The following is a 22411-nucleotide window of genomic DNA, read 5'->3' on the forward strand; positions in this document are numbered from 1 at the left end:
CTTTTAGAGGAAAGAGAATGACCAAGGTCACACACACACACACACACACACACACACACACACACACACACACACAAAGCTAAGTTTCCTTGTAAATGTTATAGTCTAACAGTATCATATCACAAGTAACCACAAGTATGTATGTAGATGCCTGGGGTTTTAGAGGTGTTTGAATAGCCTGCAGAGTTAAGTGTAACAGCAATTCATATCTACAGCATTTTATCCAGCTATGGAGAGCTACAATAACAATTTGGAATATCAGATATATATTAATGCTATTTGTTATTAAAGTTTTTTTTTTTTGGTCTTTTTGAGACAGGGTCTCCCTGTAATCCCAGCTGGCCTGGAACGTGCTATGTAGACCAGGCTGGCCTTGAACTCACAGAGATTTGCCTGCCTCTGCCTCCTGAGTGCTAGGAATAAAGGTGTGCGCTACCATACCCAGATAAAATTTCTAGTCTTACACTAGACCAATAATATGTTTAAAATGATGAGGCACAGACATATTTAAGTATGACTGGGTAGTTTCTGTTATGTACCTAGGATAATTTATCCTACAAAAAGTTAAGTTAAAATAGATGATGACGAAGAATCTGCAGTGATTCATTTCCCCAACATGTTGAATTTAAAATTACTCCCAAGTGAATCAACACTGATAACCTTTAAAGTTGCTTTAAGTTTAATTCATGAGGTCGATGATTTCTAACACTTATTATTTAGTCTGTGCCAAGAACTCTTAATAAGCCATATATATTAGACATTAGAATCTTATAATAATGATATCTATTCACTTTACCAATGAGTTAAGTGGAAGGTGATGTGAGTTTAAAACCAGACAGATAGTAAATGACATCTTAGAAATTTACAGTATTTAAAACCACTTTTCCAAATTAAAAGTAATTTTCTTAATTTATTTACATATAAGTAAAATGTTATTCATTTATAAAAACAAAGACTAATCCTAAAGGAAGATCTAGATTTATTGCTGACATATTTCTGAGCAGGGCTATTAATCTGGACATTTATTTCTTTATTTTGAAAGCTTATTTTATTTATTTTTATTTTATGTGAATGAGTGTATTGCCTGTATGGATGTAAGTGCACTCATGTCAGAAGAAAGCTTCAGATTCCCCTGAACTGGAGTTACAGATGACTGTTAGCTGTCATGTGGATGCTAGGAATGAAACCTGGGTCTTCTGTAAGAGCAGTCAATGCTCTTAACTGCTGAGCCATCTCTCCAGCCCTGAACATTTATTTTTATAGTCAATTAACTTTAATTCCTCTTCTTTTTTTCCAGTGCTAGGGATTGAACTTGGGGCTTTGTGCATGCTAGGGAAGCACTCTACCACTGAGCTAAACCTGGCACTTCTTCAAGGACATAAGTTGTATAGAAAACCTGGACATATTTTTGGTTTGTGCTTTCTATTCAAGTTTGCTGCAACAGTTTCCAAGGAATTCTTATTAAAATATAACAAAACAATTCTAGTGTTAAAGAACTGTAGTAAGAGGTCATTATGAAAAAAATGTCAAATCAATAGAAGAAAGATGCCTGCCACAGGGCTGCTTAACACGAGTTCCTTTTGCCTTAGGAGCAGCTGCCTAAGCAGCTTTCCTTGTAGTCTATCCCAGCCACACACAAGCACCTTTCTTCTCTTACCTTTTGCTTCAGATATAGGGCACGATTGTCCTCCTTTGCTGAGAGATAAAGGCAGCGAACCTGTTCCTGTACTGCATTGTAAAAGGTTGTCTCCCAAAACTGCTGATTTGTCCAAATGGGGTGGTCCTGTACACAGGTGTAAGCAAACTGGCTGACTCCAGGGGCAAGTTTCTGCAAGAACACATATCTATCAGTATTGGTAATGGCAGATTATGACAGTTCAGAAGGTCACAGGTGCTACAGCTAATTGCAGAAGTAATCAAAAGATTTCTTGAAAGGCTTAGTAATCACTACTGTACCCATTTTTAATCGCAACTGTAGGCTCTCTATCAAATCCTTTATAGTCTCAGTTATTTTATCAACCTGAAATGAACATTTTAACAGAAGCTAAAAATCAAAGATGTTACTTTATGAATTATAGACTATATGAAAAGTAACTAGTACTCGAGTATGTAGAAGATAGGTGTTGTGCAGTTATTATAACTAGGATATATACCCAAATCCAACACAACCTAAACAGAAAACTCTAGATGGTTTCAAAATTTTTTAACATTTTTTTTTACATTTATTTTCTGTATGTGTGTGTATATGTGTGGGTACATGCATACCACAGCCCATGTGTAGAGGTAGGAGGACAATACATGGAGTAGGTTTCCTCCTTCTATTGAGTGGGTTCTTGAGATTTAACCCAGGTCTTCATGTTGGTGGCAAGCACCTTTACAAAGTGGGCCATCTCACTGGCTCAACAATTTTAATTATTATTTTTTTGATACAAGGTCTTACTATCTATCCCCAGCTGGCCTAGAACTCTTTTCTCCTTAGTCTTGTGAGTGCTGGGATTACACATGTGCATACTACCATGTGTGATTGGAGTGCATTTTTAAAATTCCCTAAATAAAATATGACCGAACCGGAAGCTTGGGCTTATACCTAGAATGAGAGCCCATCTAGAATGTGTAAGTCAGAGGACTGCAGCCTCCCTACTGCTGTACCTCATCATCCTCTAAGGCTGGTGCCTGGCTCACAAATTTCTAAGATTTCCTTGGACTTCAAGGTCATTTTCTTTTATTTAAAATTAATTAATTAATTAATTAATGAATTATTTTAGTCTTTGAAGCAGAGTCTCCCTGTAGCCCCAGCTGTCCTGGAACTCACTATGTAGACCAGGCTGGCCTTGAACTCACAGAGATCCACCTGCCTCTACCTCCCAAGTGCTGGGACTACAAGCGTGCACCACCATGCCCAGCTTGATTTATTTTTATTTTATGTGTATGAGTATTTACCTGCATGTGTGTAAGTGTACCATGTGTGTACAATGCCAGTGGAGGCCAGAACAGAAAAGGGCATCAGAACTCCTTGTACTGGAGTTAAGGACAGTTATAGGTTGCCATGTGGATGACGGGAACCAAACACAGGTCCTTTGGAAGAGCAGCCAGTGCTCTTAAACACTGAGCCATTTCTTTAGCCCTAAGGTAATTTTGTACTAACCAAATATGGGCATGGGACTTTCTAGGACTTCCTGCTAGGCTGCAGTGTAAAGGAGAATTTAAGAGGTAATCAACAGAGGAAAGGAAAACTGTAGGCAGTTGGTGGACAGTTCATATACATTTGTATATATGATCTAATACAAAAAAATCTCGTAATATTTATATTATAACTCACAACTTAAAGCAGAAAATTGGAGCTGGGCATGGTGGGATACACCTTTAACCTTAACACTTGGGAGGTAGATCTTGGCGGATCCTGTAAGAACAAGGTCAGTTTGGTCTGCAGAGTGAGTTCCAGGCCAGCTGGGGTTACAGGGAGAGCCTGTTTCAAAAAAACAAAATCAATGGCTGGGCATGGTGGTGCATGCCTTTAGTCCCAGCACTCGGGAGGCAGAGGCAAGCGGATCTCTATGAGTTCAAGGCCAGCTTGATCTACACAGTGGGCTCCAAGTCAGCTGGGGCTACAGGGAAACCCTGTCTCAAACAGAGCAAAAAAAAACAACCAAAAAACAAAACAAACCAAAACCCACCAAAAACCAAACCAACCTCTCCCCCACAGAAAACTGTGAAAGGCTAAGTGATTGTAAGGGCTGTGTAATAATCCTGTCAGTGATGGTTTATATGTGGTTTGGCTCGAAGCCCTTTTTTTTTTTTTAAAGCCAAATGATCCTCCCAAAACAGCTCAGGGACCATTGCAGAAGAGGGGACAGAAAGATTGTAAGAGCCAGGGCTTGTTCATGAACACAGGGAGGTAAAGGCTTCCAGGTCACTGAGGCTTGCTCATGTGAACGTGGTGGCATTGAACACGGGACCTGTGTCAGCTCAATTAAACAAGGGCCCAAAGGGGAGATGAGAAATAGGTGGTGTGCTGGCATGAGACTGAGAACTATTTGAGATTGATTATTGTTGGGTGAGGGAGAGTATGACTTACATATGACCACTGGATGGGCTGACTAGACTCCAGTGGACGCATTTCCATGGAAGGACATTTGGGTACATTTGGCAGAGTACATGGGGTTCAGTGGGGAAATGGTGGAGGCATGGATGGGGGAGGGGATCTGGATTTGATTGGGAAATGCTGTATGAAATTTAAAAACCAATAAAAATTTTTTTTAAAGAAATAAAAGCAAATCAAATGCCAATGAGCACTTCTGAGTTTTCTTAGGAAGGTTTTTTTCTTGTTTTGATAGTATCTCACTATGTAGCCTAGGTTGGCCTAGAACTTACTGTGCAGCACAAGCAATTTGTAATTCTCTTGTCTCTGTCACCTAGGTGCTGGGATTACAGGCCTGAGCCACCACATCCAGTCTCCAGGATTTTGTCTCTCAAAAGTTGTTATTTTGATTTCAAACCTTTGTCAAAATTTCATATAACACTGCATTTAAAAAATCTGGGACAATTTCAGTGTCAAACTTCAGAGTGATGAGTCGTCTTTCCACAGATGCTGCTTTTACTTCTAAAAGATGATGTTTCTAATACTTTAAAATTCATTTCTCACCAAATAAGAAGTAACATTTTTCAAGAGAGAAAAAATTTTGGTCTATTTTTTTTTTTGTTTGTTTTTGTTCTTTTTGAGACAGGGTCTCCTTGTAGCCTCAGCTGTCCTGGAACTCACTATGTAGACCAGGCTGGCCTTGAACTCACAGAGATCTGCCTGCCTCTGCCTCCGGGGTCCTGGGATTAAAGGTGTGCACCATCGCGTCTGGCAATTTTGGTCTATTTTATTCTTTAGAATTGAGTTCATTTGTTTTCTATATTTAGAAGTATAATTTCCATAATTAGAAGTAGATTTCCTTTTGAAGCAATTTAATAAAAGTTAAGTTCTCTTCTGAAATGTTCAGTACTAAAGATTATTATTAAGGTTGTATGTATAATTATGCAGCACAAGTTAGTTTTTTGTTTTGTTTTTTGAGACAGGGTCTCACTTTGCAATGCAGCTCTGGTTGGCCTGGAACTTGTTATGTGGACCAAGCTGGCCTGGAACTCAGAGATATGCCTGCCTTCGCCTCTCAAGTGCTGGGATGGATTCAAGGTGTGTACCACCATCCCTGGCAGTTCAATTATTTCTTTTGGATGTATGACAGATAAATAAGATACTGGTAAGGACGACATGCACAATGAAGTTTCCTTCTTGATCTAGAGCATACTAAACCTAAAGTTGGAGTAGGCACCAGGCATACTGTGAAATTTAGTACTTGGATAGATAGTTACCAGCAGGGTGACTGTGACTTTGCCTGCAAAAATCTCTGGGTAGGCACGATGTGTATAAATTCCTTTCAAGACAGAGTTGTGCACTGTTACTGAGGTGACTAGTTATAACTACAATTCTTTCATAGGGATGGCTATAATTTGATGCTGAATATGAAGTAAAAAGAGGGGAAGATACAAGGATCATTTTTGGTTTTCATGCCTCAACTGCACACTTCAGACAACTGCTTGGGAAATCATGAACACAGTGTGTGTGGTTCTGTGAGTTGTGTTAGCAGAAACTACATAGAATCCTGCGTTCCTTCTATACGTTGATTAAGATACTATGTGTGGATTATACGTTATTTTCCTTCATATTTTAGTTCTTCACTCCTAAGAACAATTATTTCAGTAGTAGTACAAAAGCCTATTTTGAAGACTTTTCTCACTGCATTATTTTCACACATGTGCATCAATGAACTTTGCTTATATTCACCCCTGTTCTTCTGCCATTCCCTTCCCCCTTTACATAGTCCCCTGTTTTCATATCACATCACATCCTCTCTCTCTCTCTCTTAAATTCTGCATGAGAGAAAATAAGTCATATTTGTCTAAAAATTGAAAGGCATGAAATTCAGTAAGATAAAAGAATAATTCCAAATTGCCTTTCCCATGAGTATAATTCTAGAGAGAACCTTTTTTTTTGTGTGTGTGTGTGTTTTTTGAGACAGGGTCTCCCTGCAGTCCCAGCTGACCTGAACTCACTATTTAGACCAGGCTGGCCTTGAACTCACAACGATCTGCCTGCCTCTGCCTCCCGAGTGGTGGTACTAAAGGCGTATGCCACCACGCCCGGCTGAGAACCATTTCTTTTTTGAAAAATATTATTTTTAGCCAGGCATGGTGGTACATGCCTTTAGTCCCAGCACTTGGGAGGCAGGGGCAGGCAGAGCTCTTTGAGTTCAAGGCCAGCCTGGTCTACATAATGAGTTCCAGGCCAGCTGGGGCTACAGGGAGACCCTGTCTCAAAAAAACCAAAAAAAAAAAAAAATAAATAATAATAAAAGTAGTAGTTTTAGGATATTCAATACACTAAAAAGTCATTAATTATAAATATTTAAACTTGACAGAGATTCCACATGAACCCGAAGGTTTAATGAAGCCCACCTTTCTACTTTAGCACCATTTTCACTGATGCTGCACATTGCTTTTCCTGGGCATGGACCAGTTGACATAACCTTCCTGTTTAGTCACAAACTAAAATAAATATGCAAAACTGTAAAATTATTTTCAAGAAAGGTAATTCAAGGCAGAAAAATGGTATAAAACCAACAGTAATGGCTCAAAGAGTTGAAGCCCATAGTCTGTTTATTAAGTGAGAATTACAGCAGGATTAAATAATTTTAAGATTAAAACATAATCATAAGATAAATATTCTTGGTGGCAACCTCTGAGTATAAATTGCTATGGCATCTGACTGATGTATGCATAAGAAATTATTAATTCCGAACATTTAACATATTCCCTTTCTGAACATGAAATATGCCTTCTTGTTCTGTGGTTTCACACTATGTCTGCTCTATTGTGAGGAAGGAATACCGTATCCCTTGTTAATATGGACTGGGTCATTACTCTGAGGATCAGGTGTGTGCTCAGGACTAGTACAGGAAGCAGAACCTTATTCTGCCTAAACTTCATCATAGCTTAAACTAGAAATTGTAAAAGTAGATCTTTGCTGTCTGGTTGGGCCACAAAGTGGGTGCTAAGACACAAGTGTCTTCTCTGTACATTTGACTCGATCAGAAGAATTTTTATTCTTTGAAACAGGGTCTCAGTATATAACTAAAGCTGGCTTAGAACTCACTATGTAGCCCAGGCTGGCCTCAAACTCAAGAGCCTACACTGTTAAAGATATCAAAATGACCATATTTTAAAAACAGAACTTTAATTATGGGGAAAACATGTAATGAGATTCTTTAGGGTTTCAGATTCTATATAACCAGTGACAGTAACAGTAGGTCTAGAAAACTGGGAAAATAAGTAATTATGGATAAACCTATTGCCTTATTCTAGCTACTTCTTCATTTGAAAGTGAACTTTTTCCAGGAGGGTTTCCCAAACTGGTCCATGTGCTAGCTTCATGTCAGCCCCGAGGGTGACAGGGTAGGGGTAGGGAACACTCTCATCAAATGACATCTGTCTTTCCCTTCAACTCTGGCAACAATATTTACTCTACAATTCATCGTAATTCTTATAATTATGTCCTGAAGAAAGAAATGGTATTTTGCTACCCAATTTTGTGAGATGTTTAAGAATGTGTTGACTTCCTTCCTTATCTAGAAAAAATAGCTCTGAAGGCACTAGATTAAGCAATGTCATTCATTTTCCACAACGCTTTCAAAAGAAACTCAGCATGAGACAGGATGTGGGAAATAAACTTAAGGGGCTCACCAAACAGCAGGTCAGATTCAAACCCAAATAAATGGGCACAAATCCATGTGAGGAACTAGTCAGGTTAAGACAGTCAGCAGATATCAATATGAGGAACTGTCTAAAGCCGGTCTGGCTAGAAATGTTTGCTCCCAAAGCCATGGCTTCATTTAGGGGCTTGGAGGAAAGCTAGATTTTAGGAAAGAAAGCTAGCTGGAAGGTCTTATGCCATAAACATGTAATGATTTTAAAAAATAATGTAGAACTATCTAAATTGCTGAGGATTTCCTTACTATATGTATTCAGTCCTCAAAGCAATCCTATAGCCTACTGGCATAAGGACTACTTCCTCTGTTTAAAGGTGAGAAAACCAAGGCACAAGGAAGTAACTTGCCTCTGCGAGCATTGCTATCAAGTGTGGAACTGGAGCTGGGATTCAATCCAGGCAGTCTGGCCTACAGAGTTTTTCAGTCACAATTTAACTGCCACATGGAGTTCAACTGTAAGATTACATAGTATTTCCTTGTTCCCAACTCTTTGCTACAATAAACACTATGGTACGAATGAGCATTATCACACAAGTCAACTGTCATCTTTTTTTTTTTCCCCAAGCCAAACTGTATCCAGCTTTATTAAAGATACTTTTCATAAACAATCATGGTATTTCAGACAGGACATGGACAGATAATCATTAATGGTATACAAGAACTTACAAACTCCCTTCTTGTATGGACTAACTACCAAAATCAGAAAGCCACTATAAAATCCAGTGAAGTCTTCATTTGATGCTCTGAATGGGGGAAGTTTAGAGTGCAGGTTGACATTTCACATTAAGTATGTTGTTTAACAACTTTTCACAAGCTGACCCTGACTTTCAGGAAATGAAACCAACATGGTGGAACTACCAATGTGAAGATCCACAATCTTTTAGAAAAGGGACCACTGTTCTTCTGAGGAGCCATCCCAATGATGTCACTGCAAAGTCCAGATTGTCCAACATACTGGCAAAAGCAATTAAGGGGTCTGTCCCAACAGGTCTCTGGTTTTAAGGGAGTTAAGTCTATGCTGATTTGAAGGTAGAGGGAGAGGAGGATATAAAATTAATTTTGAATTTTCCCATACCACAAGCATTATGTGCCAAGGTGGTCATGTGTACTAGCATCAGGAAATACCCACCCAGGAGCCAAGAGGAGTCCTTCAAAAACTAGTGCTATTGCTACAGCCCTTGATTACCTCCCAGAACTTGAAGGTAAGACCCTATTCTGATTACAGAACATATTTTGGACACAGGACTTCCAGCAATGGAGCTGGAACTGACCTGGAAGTCTCCTCTCTGAAGACTAGCTCTCATAGTTTTAGAGGACACTATGCAAGCTGCTAAGGGAGAACATCAATTGATGGTCCAACCCCAGGTTTAAAGCCTAATAATCGCAACAAATGGTAGGCACAGCAAACTATATTGGTGCAGTAGTGGCACTTTTATCTTAGGGGTAATCAACAGCTATCTAATTGGACTTAAAGCCCATTTAATGGGAGGAAACACACATGGCGAAAACTCTACATCTATCACATGTAGACAAATGTAATTTCTTATTTTATACTAAATATAGATCCTTATATTTACAAACAAGTACATCAGTCACCACTCATCCAAGAAGCTTCTTTTTGCAGTAGATGGAGACTATTACAGAGTTCAACAACTGGCCATACACAGAAAATAAGTATCCATGAGATGCCCAGCCCTAAGTGACATATCTACAGTGGATCCTCTATACATCACAGTAGAACAGGGGGTGGAGAGAATACTAATGCATCTCTCACTTCTCACCAGTGAAGGTTCCTCATGCAACAGAGGGCAATGCATACCGAAGGCCACAACTGGTCAAAGCGTAGAGAATAAGAGAGTGCAGGATGTGTGTCCCTGGATAGGACTCCCCTATTAAAGCTCACCCACTCAGGGCTCAGGGACCACTGCAGAAGAGGGAGGGGGCTTCTGGAAAGTCGCTCATATGAACTTACAGCAATGGTGACAGCATGCACAAGACCCATGAAAACTCAATCAGACAAAAGCACAGCATAGAACTGGGGAAATGGGCAGGAAGGAAGTCCCAACCTTAGCTGAGGAACTACTGGCAGCTGATTAGTGCTGGGGGAAAGCTGATCTTTAGAGGAGTGATGCTAGATAGGCTGAACAAGCTCCAGTAAATGAACTCACACAGAAGGACATCTGGGTACACGAACTTGACTTGATAGGCTTTAACATATATGACAGAATGCATGAAATCTTGTGGATAGGCTATGGGGGGGGTGCAGACAGGGGAAGGGATCTAAATATGATTTAATGTACTGTATGAAACTAACAAAAATTCAGTAAAAATATACACTGAAAAAGATTCTCCCTTTCCTCCTTACTTTTGGTGGTGTTATTTTCACAGTATGTTTAATTTAAGCACAATCCATGTAATAAGAAGCATAAGTCTGGGCACCATTCAGCTCAGTTTTATTCTAGGTTGTTTCCCCAGCTGCACTTTGCTAAACAAATATCATTTGTCCTATACTGGTTGCTAACTATAACCCAGTGGTATCATTTAACATATTCTTTTGGCTCTGTGCTTCTTAAAAATTGGTAATATCTGGGGTTCGATCAGATTCAGGCTTTTTTGTCAAGGATATTTACAGATGGTACCATCATAAGAGGGCACATCTGGTATTCTCTCCTGTGATGTGAAAGCTTTGGTAGTCAATGTGTGGATTCACTCATTAGCTGTTAAGACAGTGGTGTTCTTACCAAGGAATACTTCTTGTATACTTACTACCTGAGACATTGTTATAAAGAGGAAATTCCCCTCAACGACTATTTGGTGAGTCATGTATGCATCAAGGCACACACCCGCACACGCACATGCCGGCTCCAATTCAGACTCAGGGTGTCACTTAGCACACATGAAATCTTAAGTTCAATACTTAGCATGAGCACATATGCATGCCTGAATGTTTGCACACACTCAGAATCAATACTTGATTTTATCCCTTACATAATAGTTTTTTTTAAACAATGAGTTATTTTTCATTACTAGGGTAGCATATTATTAGATTGGCTTTTCTTTCATTAATATATTTATGAACTTGAGAATTTTAAATATTTGAGAGTCATAAACCCAAGTTTAGAAATAAAATCTATCCTCAAGTGTTTATTAGAAACTTGTATTTTCATTAACTCAATGTCATATACTGTGATGTTTTTGTCTACAAAGTCTCTAACATCTATACTCTAGATAAGAATCATAGACTATGTGATGACTGATGAACCTAATAACTGTGTTTATAACTCCCATTTACAGCTGGTAAGAAAAAGGTTTTGTTCGGAGAATACAATCAACACAAAGAGTAGTAGATACCTAACAAGGTCTTCTTTCTGAAGTCTAAGTGTAAAATGCATAACAGATAAAATGCAAGGATGTATCCTGCTACAGAAAATGAAGGAATTAAGTGAGCCAAAATTCTCACTGTATGTACTGCAAATGGATGTAAAGCTTAACAAAAATGTTTACCACAGGGGCTGAGATGGCTCAGTTGGGAAAGTACTTGCCACACAAGTATGAGGACCTGGGTTTGAATTACTAGCACTCATGTAAAAAGTAAGATAAGAACCCATGGGTGGCACTGTAATTATAGCCAAATAAACATGGTTGGAGAGATCCTAGAGAAAACCCTATTTCTGTCATATCTCTAGAGAAATGAAATTTCTTACTGTATGCTAAATACAGATCTCCTCATATTTACAGACAAGTGTACTGGACACCACTCTTTGATAAAAAGCATCTTTTGCAACAGATGGAGTCTACTGCAGAGCTTCACAACTGGTCACACACACAGAATATATGTCTGAGAGATACCCAGTCCTAGGTGACACATCTGCAGTGGAACCTCCATACCTAAGGCTCACGGAACACAGTGGAACAGGGGGTGGAGAGAATACTAGTGCACCCCTCAGCTCTCACCAGCAAAGCTTCCAAATACAACAGAGTGTGATGCACACAGAGGCCACAGCTGGCTAAGTTTTAGAGAATAAGAGACTGCAGATTGTGTGTCTCTGGACAGGACTCCTACATTAAACCTCATCCACCCATGGGTCAGGGACCATTGCAAAAGAGGGGGCAGAAATATTTTAAGAGCCAGGGTTGGTCCACAAACATGGAGAAACAGAGGCTTTCAGGCCACTGGAAGCTTGCTCATGTGAACTTGCAGCAATGGTGGCGTTGTGCCCAAGATCCATGCCAACTCAGACAAGGGTCCAGTGTGAAGCAAGGGAAATGAATGGCAGGTCCCAGCCCTAGCCTGGAAACTGTTGGCAACTGATTACTGCTGGGTGAGGGAGAGTAGACCTTTAAGATCCCCCAGATATGCTGACTAGACTGCAGTGGATAAACTTGCACCAAAGGACATCTGGATAAAAATGCTTAAACAAATAGGACTTAACATATATGACAGAATGTATGTGGTCTGGTGGGGGAGGGTATGGGGGGAGATCATTGGGGGAGGGGGTCTAAATTTGATTAAGAACTACCATAGGAAACGCACAAAACCCCAACAAAAAGTTTTTTTTTTTTTTTTTTTTTAAAGATAAGATACGGCCGGGTGTGGTTGTGCACACCTTTGATCCCAGTACTCAGGAGGCAGAGGCAGGTGGATCTCTGTGAGTTCAAGGCCAGCCTGGTCTACATAGTGAGTTCTAGGACAGCTGGGGCTACTGGGAGACCCTGTCTCAAAGAAGACCAAAAAAAAAAAAAAAAAAAAAAAAAAGAAATAAAGACAAGATATGGCAGTACACACATATAATCCCAGAGCTGGGGAAGTGGAGACAGAATTCCTGGCTAGCAAGCCCAGGTAAATTGGTGAGCTCTATGTTCAGTGAGAGATCATGTCTTAAGAGATATAAGGTGGAAAGAGGTTGAGGAAGACATGTAACACTGACTTTCAGCCTGCGTGCGCGCGCGCGCACACACACACGCACACACACACACACACACACACACACACACACACACACACACACAGTTTCTCACTGAATTTCTTCAGTATCTACTCCCTTCCAAAATTAGTGACTTGAATGCTCACTGTAGAGAAGAAAAGGCAAATTACTGGCACATTACTAACACACTTGAATAGTATGCTTATATTAGAATGGTTAACATAATTGTGGGCTTATAAATGAAGCACTTTGAGTTCTGAAAATTAGTTAACTATGCCATGGTTATAGTTATAGGTACACAAAAACTGTGAGGAAGGAGATGGTTCAGTCAGGGAAGTGCTTTGCAGCACAAGTACCAGGACCTGATTTTGGATTCCCAGCCCCTATGTGAAAAGTTAGGTGTAGTGATATGTCTACAATCTCAGTACTGGAGAGATAGAGACAGAAGGGTCCTGTGATCTTCTTGACCAGCCAATCTAGCTTAATCAGCAAGCTCCAGGTTCAGTGAGAGATCCTACCTCAAAAAATAAGGTGGACAGCAATTTTAAGATTCCTGACTTGACCTCTGTAACACACACACACACGCACACAATGTGCCTAGACAACCATTGCTGTGTAGCAATTTCCTCTAATTTAAAACATTCCATCCTGAAGAGAGGCTCCTTAAAACTCAAGAAATAGACTTGCAAAGCTCAGTAAGCAAACAACTCATGAATCTCAGGAAGTTCCTAAAACTTAAAAGCCATACAAGGCCCCTCCTGCAATATTAGAAGCAGTAACAACTGCTAGGAGAGATTTTTCAGACCAAACGAGCTGCTTGTAAGTGATCTCAAAGTGAGTCAGAGCTTTTCAGTGACATACCTTTGAGTCATCCATACCCTCAAAGTAACCCTCACACATACTCCTGAAGTAACCCCAATAAACTCAGTGATTTGTCAAGCTGGACTTTGCTGGAGCTGTTACTTTGGTCTATCGTCTTTGCCCTTTCTAGAGTGAAGAGACGTCTGTTCACATTTTCCAGGAAAAGTCGCAAAGTGCACGTGCACACACATATACACACACACACACACACAAAATCCACTCCCCGCCCCACCCCACCTAAAAAAACCCAAAAAACCCAAAACTGCTAGGAAAAGGTTAGATGAAAATAAAGTTAAAATAATGGAATTATGGTTTCTCTTTCTCTCTCAAAAATAATTTTGAAAACTTCTTGCTAAATGTTAATTGAACACTCCGCTTTCTAAACCGTACGAAAATGAGAGCCAAAGGGAGGTGGTGGTGGTGGGGTCTGGTAGAAACACATAGGAATGAAGAAAATGAGAAGGGAAATAGATGTACAAGCAGTAACTAAGTCTGAAAGCAAATAAAGCTGAAATCCTGTATCTTAGAAAAAAAGCCCTTCTCACTTAAAAAATTTAAAATATTTATTTTATGTGTATGAGTGTATTGCCTGCATATGTGTAAGTGTACCTGTGTTGTGCAGTTCGCATGAAGGTCAGAAGAGGGTGTTGGATCCCCTGCAGCTGGAGTTACAGATGGTTGGTAGTGGCTATGTGGGTGATGGGAACGGAACCCAGGTCCTCTGCAAGCACAGCCAGTGCTCTTAACCGCTGAGCCATCTCTCCATCCCCCTCTTACTTTTTAAAGAGGTAGTTTTATGTTTTATATAAGCTGCATATCAGAAGACGATAGAAACAACCCAATTGCTCATTACCCAACCTATGGATAAAGAACCAGAGGTCTCTCCATGCAGTGGAGTAGCACTTGGCAATGATGGCAGGGGTCTGACACATGCTGTAACATGGATGAACCCTGAAAACTGTGATGGCTCATCTTGGTTGTCAATTTGACTGGATCTGGAATTAACTAAAATGTGAAGGACTTTCCTGGTCAATTTATTCAAGCCAGAAGACCCACCACAAACGTGGGCAGCACCTTCTAGTGGCAGTCCATACAAAAGGACACAGCAGAAGGGAGCTTTTGTTTTTGCCTGTTGCCTTCACTCTCTGGTGAGTTTATCTACCTAGTTGCTATGGCATTTCTTTGCTGGTATCAGAACCAATGTCCTTGGGTTTCAACATAGAAGGAATCAGCAGATCTCAAGGAATCCTCCAAGCATCAGATTTGGACTGCTGGGACATCCAGCCTTAGGGACTGGGCAACTACCAGTTTCTCAGCTTCTTCAGTCTTCTATAGCCATTGTTGGACTACTCATACCCTATCCTGTAAGCCAATCTAATAAATCCCCTCTTTATATATTCATTTTACCAGCTCTATTCCTCTGAGAACCCTAAAACAAAGACATTATGCCAACTAAAATAAGTCATAAAAGACCACATATTGTATGATCCAATTTGTATGTCCTTCCAGAACAGGCTGATACAGATGAAAAGTAGATTAGAGGTTGCCTGAAGGGAACATGATGAGTAACAGCTAATAGGTAACAGAATTTTTTTCTAGAGTAATGAAGATGGTTTTAAATGAATTATGGTACTGAGGAATAGGGTAAAACTCATCAGACTGTTATTTATTTAAATATTTGATTCCCTCCCCCTCTTTCCTTCTTCCTTTTTTTCTCCCCACCTCTCATCTCTTGATACTCCACACTCTGTGATCTGGTAGGTGGGTTTTTTATTTCATACTCATCAGCAGTTCTATAATACAAGCCACAATTCAATTCTGATAACATCTTAATGGATTTAATAATCATCTACACATTAAGAGCTCAGTCTCATAATCTGCCCCCAAACGGTAGCTACCAATTATAAGTACAAACTTCAGGTAGCTTTAACTGACAAGAAATAAATTAGGAATTTCTCACCAACTCCCTTCTTGGGTTTGATCTTTTGCAAGAATACCTCACAGAACTGAGTCACTTTAGTTACTATTGCCAATTCATTACAAAGTACTTTTCAAAGGATACAAATGAACATTCAGATGAAAAGATGGATAGGGTGGGATTCTAGAGGGTTTTCAGTGCAGGAACTTTGATCCCTAGGGAGTTGGGGTGTGCTGTCTCAGTTCAGCAACATGGAAGCTTCCTAAACTTTATCTCCCCCAAGCCTCCAGTGCTGGGGATCTAACCCAGGGCCTTGTGCATACTAGATACATAATCACATCCTGCAGGGTTTGTGGGAGGCTTCATTACAGAGACATGATTTATTGGCGACCAACTCAGCCTAGAGTGTTTTGTACTTTTCCTGATGGGCTGAAAGCCCCAATCCTCTAAAACTGTTCTCCTGGCAACTCTATACTGACTCTCCAGACACCAGCTACCTTAATAGCATAAGACACTATTTAAGAGAATCTAAAGGTTTTGAAAACTGTACCAAGAATTGGGGAAGACCAAAACATATAGTTCTTATTATATATCACAGTATCACAGATAACAAACTACCAAATATTGCCTGGAGTGGTGGCATACACCTGTAATCAGTGGGGGATACATACCGGATTTTGTTTCAAAACACAGATACACACACACCATTCTCTTACCAAAACTCACTTAGACTTGAATAATTCATATGTATTTGAAAAACTGTAATTGTAGTTTAAATATTCTCCAAAGAAAACCCCAAATGACTTTTGCCAGTTCTACCAAATATTTAAGGAAAAAAAACCAAAACAAAACTCACAGAGGTAGAACACATATCTGGTACTGCAGACCAGGCTACTCCCTCTGGCAGGGGAGGATATAGGACCCAGTGGGAAGTCACTGCAATTGTTTTGTTAGATGGATGTGATGCACCTGCTAAAGTACTGTCCAAGTATTTGTGTTTATGCCCATAGGTTAAATTATTATAGCAGCCACTATTTAGGTGTTCTTGCTTCTTGCTGTTTGTGGGTTTTTTTTTTTTTTTTTTTTTTTTTTTTTTTTTGTCTTTTTGAGACAGGGTCTCCCTGTAGTCCCAGCTGACCTGAACTCACTATGTAGACCAGGCTGGCCTTGAACTCACAAGGATCCGCCTGCCTCTGCCTCCTGAGTGCTGGGATTAAAGGCGTGTGCCACCATGCCCGGATGCTGTTTGTGTTTTTATAGATTAAATCCCACTGAAACGGGCCAACAGCCCATGGAAAACAAATGATGCAGAGACTCGAAAGTTCAGTGACTTGCCACAATGGGAGGAAGATCATACCACACCTATCACCCCCTCCAAGGCTCAGAGCCTTTTGCAGAAGAGGTTGGCATAAAGAATTTAAGAGCCAGAGGAGGGGGTGCAATGTTACCTAGAAATGTCCACTATGCTGGCAAGCTATAGTCACACCTCCTTCTCACAGTCGTCAAGTAGTCGATGGGGGAGCCAGTTACCCCTCCCACCCAATCAGTAGACCTCAGCAGCAAGTGGGGGAGGGGTTAAGGATATATAAACCAAGAATGCCATGAAGCACCTCTCTTGCCATTTTGTGTGGCTGTCGGGAAGTCACAGGATCTATATTTGAGTGTGGACTTTCCAGCGTAGCCATAAATGGGTGTGTGTGTGGGGGTGCCACACACCCTTCTATAAATAAATAAACCCCCACACTATGCTCTGTTAGTAAGCCCAATAAACTCATATTGAAAAAAAAAAAAGAACAGAGCTAATGGAAATCTTCATTATTCCACCAAAGTTGATCCCATGTTGGCAAATCTGTTGGTCTTTGATTTCTTCTTCCTATTTTTCCTCTTAAACTTCATTGAATATGTATTTTTATGTAATGTGTTAAAATTGCATCTCTAAAGATGCATTCTAAAGAATGAAAAAAAAAGTCATTAATTCTTTTTAAAAATATCAACTAAAAATGGATCAAAGACCTACATGTAAAACCTACAACTATGAAATTACCAAGAAAACACAGGAGGATCACTTCAAGACACTGATATGGGCAATGACTTTTTAGGTAAGATGCTAATGACATAGGTAATATTAGTAAAAACAGACAAGTGGGGTTATTGCAAGCCTAGAAGCTTCTATGCAGCAAGGAAATAATCAACAGAGTTAAGAGACAACTTATAAGAGGGAGAAAACGCCAGGTGTAGAGCATGAGGAGGAAGAGGCAGACAGGCAGATCGCTTGAGATTGAGGCCAGCCTGGTGTACACAGTGAGGTCTAGGCCTGCTGGGGCTTCAGGAAGACCCTGACTCAAAAATACCCCCTCCCCCCAAAAAGAGGAGAAAATGTCTGCAAACTCATCTGAAAATAGACATCCATAATACAAACCAAACCTTACCAAACCCAACTCAATGTAACCCCAAACAATCATCCAATTAAAAATGGGTTAAAGAAGTTAAACAGATGGGCTGGTGAGAAGGTTCAGCAGGTAAAGGCACTTGTCGCCAAGTCTAATGACCTGAGTTGGATCCCTATCTGGGACCAAGGTGGAAGAAGAGAACCATACTTGCAAGTTGTTCTCTGACTTCCACATGTGCACCATGGCAGGCGTGCTGCATGCATATACATGTGAGCATACAAATTATACACACAGAGATATATAAATGTAAAATCATTTAAAAATAGGCCAAGGTGCTTCATACACAGGCACACAAAAATTTGAAACAAAATTTTGGCAAATCAATACTAGCAACATATTAAAAGGAACATATTGTTATAATCAAGATGAAATTTGTATTAGGAATGGAGCAAAGAGGTTTCTTTTTTGAGAATTAAGTTTATTAAAATGTTTATAAAATATAGGTAATGCAGGTAAGATTTATAACAGGAAACAGCTCTTGTATTGTTCTATACTGCCCAGCAAAAATAAGACAATGAATGTTCCATATTACTATAAACCTGTTAAGTTATTCAGGGCATGGTGGTATATGCCTTCAATCCCAGCAACTTGGGTGGCAGAGGCAGGTGGATCTCTGTTAAGAATGAGGTCAGCCTGGTCTACAAAGAGTGTTCCAGGCCAGCTGGGGCTACAGGGAGACGCTGTTTCAAAAAAAAAATCTGTTAAATTACATTGTCATTTTAAAAATGTCCTTGTTTTGCCGCGCATGCCTTTAATCCCAGCTCTTGGGAGGCAGAGGCAGGCAGATCTCTGTGAGTTCAAGGCCAGCCTGGTCTACATAGTGAGTTCCAGGACAGCTGGGGCTACAGGGAGACTCTGTCTCAAAATGATTAAAAAAAAAAAAAAAGTCCATGTATAAGTAGACTGAAAATTAAGCTACCTGCTAGGATTATATGGGGAACTTTAACATACATGATATCTGGATTCCACCCTCTCAGAGGCTGATGTACCTAGTTGTTTAATTTTTTTAAATTAGCATATAGGCTGGACATGGTGGCACCTTTAATCCCAGCACTGGGCTAACATAGTGAGTTCCAGGGTAGCCAGGGCTACCTGCCTCAAAAAGCCAAAAACAAAAAAACAAAAAAGCATATAAAGTAAAGAACTTTGTTAGAGCATTTTAATATATATTTCACATATGTATTTCATTTAATTTTGTTCTTATTCATTCCACCCCCATCTCTCTGAATCCCTCTTGCTGGTCCTCTACCTCCTTCCAAAGAATGACCCCTCGTGCCTTCATGTTACATGCATTCCATTAGCCTATTTCTCACCTCAAGATGTCTTCCTTCCCCTTGTGATTCCTTCTGATTTTATGACCTACAAATGCATATATAAATACATGTACGTACGGAAAATGTGGTATTTGTCTGAGTCTAGCATATTTAGTTTAATATGATGGTCACTAGTCATATCCATTTCCTGCAAATGCAATTTCAATTTTCTTATGGCAAATTTATTATATATACTCATCACAATTTATCTAGACTGGTTCTATTTCTTAGCTATTGGGAGTTGTGCTATAATAAACACAGAAGTACAAATTTCTCAATATTTACATTTAGATTTCTTTGGATATATACCCAGGAATGGTATAGCTGGGGGTCATATAGGTAGTTCTGTTTTTTGGAGTAACCTCCACCTGGTGGCTGCTTGAGTTGACATTTCTAGTTGTAGTATATAAGACTTTCTCTTCCTCTACATCCTTGTCAGCATTTCTTGCCATGTTTTCTGAATAATAGCCATTTTGAAGGGGTCAAATGGAATCATAAAGAAATTTTAATTTGCATTTCTCCAATAGCTACAGATTTTAATTTTAAATACATTTTCAAATGTCTATTGGTAATTTGATTTCTTCTTCTAAGAACTGCCTGTAATTCATTAGTCCATTTACTGCTTAGATGATTTATCTATTTAATTTTGTCAGTTCTCTATATAGTCTAGAGTCTAATCCCCTGTCTGATGAATAGCTGGCAATGACTGTTCCCCACTCTACAGGCTGTCCACTCTGCTGATGGTTTCCTTTGTTGTGTGGAAGTTTTTTTTAACATCATGTAATCTCAGTTCTTGGGGTTATTTCCTGAGAGTTCTTTTAATAAAGTCTTTGTCTATGCCCATATTTGGGAGAGTTTTATGTTTTCCTCTACCAGTTCTAGTTTCCAAGTCCTATATTCAAGTTTTGATCTATTGTGAATAGATTTTTGTGCAGGATGAAAGACACAGATCTAGCTTCATTCTTTGATACATACGTATCCAGTTTTCACAGTACTGTTTCCTGAAGAGGCTGTCTTTTTAACACACGTTTTTGACACCCTTGTTGCGATGTGGGTAGCTAGTGCTGTATGGTTTTACTTTTGTGTCCTCTACTTCACTGATCACATGCTTCCTTTTCAGCTAGAATCACACTGTTTTGCTACTCTGGCTCTGTATTGCATTTTGAGAACAGGTATTGTGATGTCTCCAGCACTGCTTTTACTTCTTAGGATGGTTTTGGGTATTATGGGTCTTTTATGCTTCCATATCAAAATTTGCTAGTTCTGTAAAGGAGGTCATTGGAATTTTCATGGTGATTGCACTGAATCTGTAGGTTGCTTTTGGTAATATAGCCATTTTTATAATATACTGTCAATATTTTTAGTTATGCATATGCGTGTATCTTTGTGCATGTGAGTACAGGTACCTGCTGAAACCAGGTGTCAGATGCCCTGAACTGGAGTTATAGGTGGTTTTAAGCCACCTGATGTGGGTGCTGGGAACTGAACTTAGATGCTCTGCAAGAGCAGCAAGCGCCCTTAACCACTGAGCCATTTCTCCAATCCCCTTTAATATTTTAAGTCTTCAATGTAGAGATCATTCATTGTCAGGTTTATTTCAGGAATTTTTTTTTCATAGGTATTTTTTTTTGAAGCTATTTGTGAAAAACTTCCCTCCCCACTGATTTATTTTTTTAATCAAATTTGTTACTAGTAATACAGAAAGGCTGCTAATTTCTATATGTTAATTTTGTACTGTTACTTTGTTGAAAGTGTTTATCAGATCTAAGTGGTTTTTTTGGTGGAGAGTCATTAGGGTCTTTTAAATATAGGATCATGTCTTCTGCAAATGGATACTCTGATCTTTTTCTTTTCCTAGTTGCATCCCTTTTATTTCTTTCTGTCTTACTTATTTAGACTTTGGGCACCACATTGAATAAAAGCAGTTAACAGTGGTCATGCTTATCTTGTTCATGATTACAGAAAATGCTTTTTATTTTCACCCATAGAATATAATGCTAACTAAAGGTCTGTTGGATATAACCTTTATTATGTTGAGATATGTTCCTTTTATTCCTAGTTTCTTCAGGGCTTTTATCAAAAAAGGATATAGAACTTTATTAAAGGCCTTTCTTGTGTCAACTGTTCATAAGTCTATTTACATGTATGTCATTTATTGATTTGGCATGTTGAACCACCTTTGCATCTCTAGCAGTCATGGTATATGATCACCTTTGTGTGTGTTTGATTATAATCTGCAATAATTTTGTTGATAATTGTTTCATCTATGTTCCTCAGGAAACTTGGTCTATAGTTTGCGTTTTGGTTGTATGTCTAAGGTTAAGACCAGTTTTGGTGTCAGCGTAATACCTGCTGTGTAGAATGAGTTTGGTGGTGTTCTATCCCTTTCCATTTTGTGGAATAAGTTTAAGGAATACTGGTATTAGTTCTTCTTTAAAAGTTTGGTAGAATTTGGAAGTGACTCTATCTTATCCTAGGTTTTTCTTTGTAGAGAAATGGCTCCAATCTATTGCTTGTTTTGTATGTGCTGAAGTTGTCCATATTTTCTTTATTTAATTTTGATAGGTCATAAGCGTCTAGGAATTTATCAGTTTCTTCTGGATTATCCACTTTTTAAAAAAATAAGTTTTCAAAATATTCCTTAAGGATCCTCTTGATTCCATTGTAATCTGTTGTATCCTCTTGATTGTCTCTTAATTTTTATTGAGTTTTCTTTTGGTTAGTTTGGCTAGGGGTTTGTCAACTGAAAAATAACAGCCATCCATCCATCCATCCATCCATCCATCCATCCATCCATCCATCCATGTGTGGTGGGGGGTGGGGGTCATGTGTGTTCCAGGGCACATGTGGGGTTGAGAGGACAACTTGCAGGAGTCAGTTCTCTCCTAACATTTGGTTCCCAAGATTGAACTCAGATCCTCAGCCTTTGCAGTAAGCACCTACCTACGGAGCCATTTCACTAGCCTGCCAATTTCTAAATATAATTTATTACTTTTATTTTATGTGTATTGCCTGCATGTGTGTAAGTGCACCTGTGTTGTGTAATGCCTGAGGAGGTCAGAAGGTGGCATCAGATCCCTCTGGAACTGTGGGTGCTGAGAATCGAACCTGGGATCTCTGCAAGAGCAGTCAGTGT

At 39.4% G+C, this 22411-nt stretch overlaps 1 protein-coding gene across 4 annotated transcripts in view; it reads right to left on the reverse strand.

Annotated features, from left to right (window-relative positions):
• The window catches only part of Sbf2 (SET binding factor 2), a 412775-nt gene that overhangs the window by 82950 nt on the left and 307414 nt on the right, over positions 1–22411 (reverse strand). For all 4 annotated transcript variants that reach the window (XM_029556331.1, XM_029556330.1, XM_008853457.2 and 1 more), the window contains one exon: positions 1658–1828. In XM_029556331.1, coding sequence (XP_029412191.1) covers positions 1658–1828 — 171 coding nt within the window. The remainder of the gene's footprint in view (positions 1–1657; positions 1829–22411) is intronic.

This window comes from Nannospalax galili, unplaced genomic scaffold, assembly GCF_000622305.1.
Source record: "Nannospalax galili isolate Female #2095 unplaced genomic scaffold, S.galili_v1.0 scaffold44, whole genome shotgun sequence".
NCBI classification, from domain to species: Eukaryota; Metazoa; Chordata; class Mammalia; order Rodentia; family Spalacidae; genus Nannospalax; species Nannospalax galili.